Source organism: Oncorhynchus keta, chromosome 17 (genome assembly GCF_023373465.1).
Source record: "Oncorhynchus keta strain PuntledgeMale-10-30-2019 chromosome 17, Oket_V2, whole genome shotgun sequence".
NCBI classification, from domain to species: Eukaryota; Metazoa; Chordata; class Actinopteri; order Salmoniformes; family Salmonidae; genus Oncorhynchus; species Oncorhynchus keta.
In genome coordinates this window covers 46,972,328-46,978,327 of record NC_068437.1, presented here as the reverse complement: position 1 = coordinate 46,978,327, position 6,000 = coordinate 46,972,328, and the positions used below count along the sequence as shown (strand labels likewise).

At 46.0% G+C, this 6,000-nt stretch overlaps 1 protein-coding gene across 1 annotated transcript in view; it reads right to left on the bottom strand.

Annotated features, from left to right (window-relative positions):
* Positions 1-434: 434 nt before the first annotated feature.
* Positions 435-6,000, bottom strand: part of poc1b (POC1 centriolar protein B) — a 74,750-nt gene continuing 69,184 nt past the window's right edge. Inside the window, exons 11-12 of the mRNA XM_035790056.2 lie at positions 1,559-1,801; positions 435-1,321 (exon numbers count right to left, since the gene is read on the bottom strand). Coding sequence (XP_035645949.1) covers positions 1,148-1,321; positions 1,559-1,801 — 417 coding nt within the window. The 3' untranslated portion in view covers positions 435-1,147. The remainder of the gene's footprint in view (positions 1,322-1,558; positions 1,802-6,000) is intronic.

Here is a 6,000-nt window from a genome sequence, read left to right as displayed (position 1 = left end):
TAGCCCACCCATTTTCACCTACCTCATCCCCATACTGTTTTTATTTATTTACTTTTCTGCTCTTTTGCACACCAATATCTCTACCTGTACATGACCATCTGATCATTTATCACTCCAGTGTTAATCTGCAAAATTGTAATTATTCGCCTACCTCCTCATGCCTTTTGCACACATTGTATATAGACTCCCCTTTTTTTTCTACTGTGTTATTGACTTGTTAATTGTTTACTCCATGTGTAACTCTGTGTTGTCTGTTCACACTGCTATGCTTTATCTTGGCCAGGTCGCAGTTGCAAATGAGAACTTGTTCTCAACTAGCCTACCTGGTTAAATAAAGGTGAAATTAAAAAATTAAATGTAACAGAGCGTGTTTTGGATACTTGTGGGCTTTTATAGAGCAACTGCTGATGTAAAAATGACACATGGAGACATGCCAGTGCAATATGTTCAATTTATTTAGTTCATAGTATGAAAGGGAACGCATGAGAAAATATGCCGTACACTATACAACAGTGGGGGTATATGGTCATACACACACACACAGGCGCTTCATCAGCACATGAAATAATGCATAGATTCTACTAATAAATGCTAGTACAATAACCCATAGCGATGCATGCACACACACACACGAGAGGGAGAGAGGTCTAAGGAAGGCATGTTTATGGTGGCCTGTCCAGGAGAAGGAGACCAGAGGAATTGGACAGTGAAGGGAGCCCCTGCCTGGCCCAGCACGCTCTGCTCCCTTCACTGTCCAGACAGACAGACCGGCTGTTTCCATAACTGCAGCTGTCTTGTCCTCCGCTCCCCTTCATTAACCTTTCATTACGGAGGGGCCTCGCAAAGATCTTCCAAACGCACGCACCCGCGCACACACCGATGAACATATGCACACTGGTATATGTACAAAAACTCCCCCCAGTCCCTAGCCAAAAAGCCTTGGTTTAAGTGTCCCAGACACACTGTGCTGTAGGATTGAATAATCTTTAAAAGAGTGGTGAGATAGAGGGAGGATTTGATTAAGACAATTACCCCTGAGAAAGACCACCAAGGTGGAGGTTAAGGATACCACATTCCCTGTTACCCCCCCCCTCACGACCAAGTTAAAGGGAGGAGTGTGTGTCTGTGGAGAGGGAGGTGGGTGACCTTAGGCTGAGGCGACAGGGGATCCGCTCTCACCTTCCCACTCTTCCTCCACTCTCTCTCTCCTTCGGTCCTTCTCCTCCCCTCGCACCTGCAGCAGGATCTGACTCTGGTTGAATAAACACTCCTTCAGTTTGTCCTCCGTCAGGGTGAGACGTTCTTCCAACACAGAGACAGTCTATGGGGTAGGAGAGGATCACACACCAGTTTTAGACTAAAAGTCTTTCACGACTATGTCAACACTTCACTCATTTCAACATCTAACTCTGTATCAGCTGCTCTTCTTTCATAAACATTACAATTGAGTTGCCAGATTGGGAAGGAAGGGGGAAGTATTTTATGGTTGCCAGATTGGGTTGAAATGAAGTGGTTTAGCCAGGGCTGCCAGATTTGGATTAAGAGTTAAGGGACTGACCTGAGTGAGGACGTCAAGCTGCTGGACGATGCGTTCCAGGGTGCTGCTGAAGTTCATGGGGAGGTCTGAGCGCATCTCCAGAGGGTACGTCATCCCCTGTTCCTCCTCCCTCCTGCCTCCCATCTGCCCGGACTGGGAACCAGATGTCGAACCCTGTCCACTACTGTGGCAGTCTTCATTGGGGTTGAGGCTGGTACTGGCAATCCGCCGTGCTGGCAAATTGTTTGCATGGCCGTTGACAGCCTTGAAAGAAAGAGGGGAGGGTGAATGCAACAGCTGACCAGGTTTGATTGATTTTGAAGTGAACATTAACTTTAAGGACCTCACAACTGAATTTGAGGGAAAGCATTGCAATTTATAACTCAATGGTTTTCTTGGTGCGGGGACTTTTGACCTGAACAGGACCTCACAACAGTAAGATCTGTGGTTCCGTAGACGTCATGTGAGAGGGCTAATAACAAGGTAGAGACTGGTTTTATGAGACAACTTAATCTAGCCGGCTTCATCAACAACCCATTGACAATACGTAGACCAGAGACCATCAACTAGATTCGGCCGCAAGCAGATTTTTTCATGAGGTCAGGGGGCCAGAAGATTTTTTTTTTTTTTAACTAGGCAAGTCAGTTAAGAACAAATTCTTATTTTCAATGACGGCCTAGGAACAGTGGGTTAACTGCCTGTTCAGGGGCAGAACGACAGATTTGTACCTTGTCAGCTCGGGAATTTGAACTTGCAACCTTTCGGTTACTAGTCCAACGCTCTAACCACTAGGCTACCCTGCCGCACCATAATTACTAATCATTTGTAGACAGCAAATCTAATGCAAGAAGCCCAAACAGACATAATATTTGAATAAAATATAACCATTTCAAACCATGTTTACATTTGTATACGATCATTTACATTGAGTGTACAAAACATTAGGAACACCTGCTCTTTACATGACAGACTGACCAGGTAAAAGCTATGATCCCTTATTAAAAGGTCACTTGTTAAATCCACTTCAATCAGTGTAGATGAAAGGGGTGAACGAGCAATACAAAATATTGAAGTGCCTTTGAACCGGGTATGGTTTTAGGTGCCGGGCGCCCAGTTTTAGCGTGTCAAGAAGTGCCACACTGCTGGGTTTTTCACACTCAGCAGTTTCCTGTGTGTATCAAGAATGGTCCACCACCCAAAGGACATCCAGCCAACTTGACACAACTGTGGGAAGCACAGGTACAAGTCAATATTAGGAAGGTGTTCCTAATATTTTGTAGACTCAGGGTCTCTCTCTCTCTCTATTATGCTGGGAATACATTGGAACAGATTTCCAAACTAAAAATAACAACTATATATATATATATATATATATATAACAACTGATTTGCTGGTGTATTTACAGTCTTATTTCCAACAATAAAACAATAAACAATTATAAAGTAACCCTTTGCTCAGAAAACTTGGGGGGCCACATAAAATCCCCCATGGGCTGCCGGGTGGGAAGCCCCGACTGCTGCCGGGTGGGAAGCCCCGACTGCTGCCGGGTGGGAAGCCCCGACTGCTGCCGGGTGGGAAGCCCCGACTGCTGCCGGGTGGGAAGCCCCGACTGCTGCCGGGTGGGAAGCCCCGACTGCTGCCGGGTGGGAAGCCCTGACATAGAGGAAGTGGTTACAACCATAATGCTAATGACAAAACATGGCAAATGTGTTAGTTCATGAATCCTATAAGCTGTAAAGCCTAGCCAGTCTCTCTCCCCTCCCACTCTACATCCCTCCCTCTGGCCAATAATGTTTTTACAGTAGAGGAACGGAGACGATGAGAGGAGAGAAGAAGGCCAAGGTAACATCTCTAAAAGACAATCACCCTCACGTAGCACTCACGTCCGTAGCCATGAAATGCTTTAAAAGGCTGGTCATGGCTCACATAAAACCATCATCTCAGAAACCTGGACCCACTCCATATCACCGCAACAGATCCACAGATACACTCCACACTGCTCTCTCCCACCTGGACAAGAGGAACACCTACGTGAGTATGCTGTTCATTGACTACAGCTCAGCGTTCAATACAATAGTGTCCTCCAAGCTCATCACTAAGCTAAGGACCCTGAGCCTGAACACCTCCCTCTGCAACTGGATCCTGGACTTCCTAATGGGCCGCCCTCAGGTGGTAAAGGTTAGCAACAACATATCCGCCACGCTGACCTTCAACACAGGGGCCTTCAACACGCTGACCTCTCAGGGGTGCGTGCTTAGTCCCCTCCAGTACTCCCTGTTCACCCACGACTGCGTGGCTACGCACGACTCCATTATTAAGGTTGTTGACGACACGACGGTGGTAGGCCTGATCACCGACGACGATGAGACAGCCTATAGGGTTAGAGGTTAGTGACCTGGCAGTGTGGTGCAGGACAATAACCTCTCCCTCAACAAGACAACAGAGTTGATTGTGGACTACAGGAAAGGGAGGGCTGAGCACACCCTCAATTATCTCCTGCACATCAACTCAGGACTAGTACCTGTGTATATAGCCAAGTTATAGATACTCATTGAGTATTTATTCCTTGTGTTATTATTTTTCTATCATTTTATATGCATTGTAGGTAAGGGCCTGTTATTGAGCATTTTGTTGTTAGTCTACAGCATGTGACAAATTACATTTGACTTGTTAACTTGAGCGGTTATGACCCAAGAGACTTGGTGAGTAGGACTCATCGTATTGGCTTGCTCCTAATAAAACAGGCAAACAGTTAAAAAACAGGGTCAACGAGTTGGAGAACTTTCCTACATATTCTGAGACCAAATCCATACCTCCTGAAGCAAGATAAACAATAGAAACTAGCTGCGGCCCGTCCTTAGAGACAGTAAATCATTGAATTTCATACATTTTATTCAAAAGGAATTTCATTATTCAAAGCAGGCTCACGTGTTCCTGCTTTGGAAACACAACCCAAGACCACGCAGACAGACAAGGATCAACACGATCTACAATGTTGCTCCAACACAGAGACGTCAGATCACTGCTAGCACACAGACAAAGATACAGACAAGATCTGTCCCTGTGCTCCAACGGCCCCATACAATACACATACACATGGACACAGACAAAAACAACGTGCTAGCGAGCTTCCTGGGCAGGGTAAGGGAGGTACAGGGGCGAGGAGATAGAGATAAAGAGAAGGAAAGAGACAAGAGGAGAGGAAGGAGGTGGTGAGTGGGGTCTTAATGCATGGAGGAATCGATTCCTGCCTTGTTTCCTGTGCACTTACATCAAAGAGTCTTGGGGGGAGAAGAGGGTGGAAGGGAGAGGAAGGAGGGCTTGGTCCTGACTGGAGGTGAACAAAGCTGTCAGTGTGTGAAGAGGGACTCCAACTGGACTCCTTTCTATCTCGCTTTTCCCCTCCCTTCTCCCCCCTCTCTCGGGTTCTCTCTCTCTGACCCCCCCCTGGGTCGCATCTGGGCAACATCTGTTGTGTTCATTAATGCTCAGCAGACCCAGACCTGACTCCATCCATCTCTCTTTTCACTTCCTCTTGCGTCTTTCCCTTCTCTTGCAGGAAGTTGGAGAGCAATCAGACATTAAGAGGCAGCATACCATGTGTCAATCACTAAACACACACACTGTGCTCGTTTGCCATGTCATGTGGAATGGCGAGACACGGCTCATTGCCACAGCAAGCAAGGCCATCGGTGGCATTCTGCTAGCTCGGCTGTCTGTTCGGTTGGTCGGTGGGAAAAGAGTGGGCGAACAGAAACTTCAATCAAAACTACAGAACCATTCCCAGATAGATAACAGAGCTGGAGCACAGTCTGTCTGATACCACAGTGTTAGTATGTAATATTATGAAAACTTCAATCCTGAGGTTGACAACTGAAGGCCGTTATCTGTTACTATTACAGAAGGGCTGGCATAATATTCTGTAACATACCCGCGGGTAAAGGGTAAGAGTACTGCTTTTAATATCAGCTCCAGAAATGGATAACGTATAGCAATATTAGATACGTATGATAATTGTTTACACATTATTTTTAAAGGCTTGTGATGTTTCCATTAGCAGCATCTTCAGCCCATATAAGGTCATGCCACTCTGTCTACAGTGAACACTTTGTCCCAGATTTTGAAGTGGACACAGGTGGACAGCTAGCGCCAGCAGTGTACCCAATTAATGCCAATGACCAATTAATTTATCTCCCTGTCCTCGCCAGCCACTAGCCAGCCTCTCCATCTCACCCAGACGAATAGAAATGAGTACATCTAAAATGACAGACTATTCCCTATGCACTCCACTACTGTTGATGAATACCCTATGGGCCCTGGTCTAAAGAAATGCACTATAAAGGGAATAGGGTGCCATTTGGTTCTCATTCTATATTTATGAGCTACTCCAGCAGAGTGGTCTGAGAGAGAAGAAACAATCAGAATAATTGTTATAGGCGGTGTCTGTTGTTGCTGTGGGATAT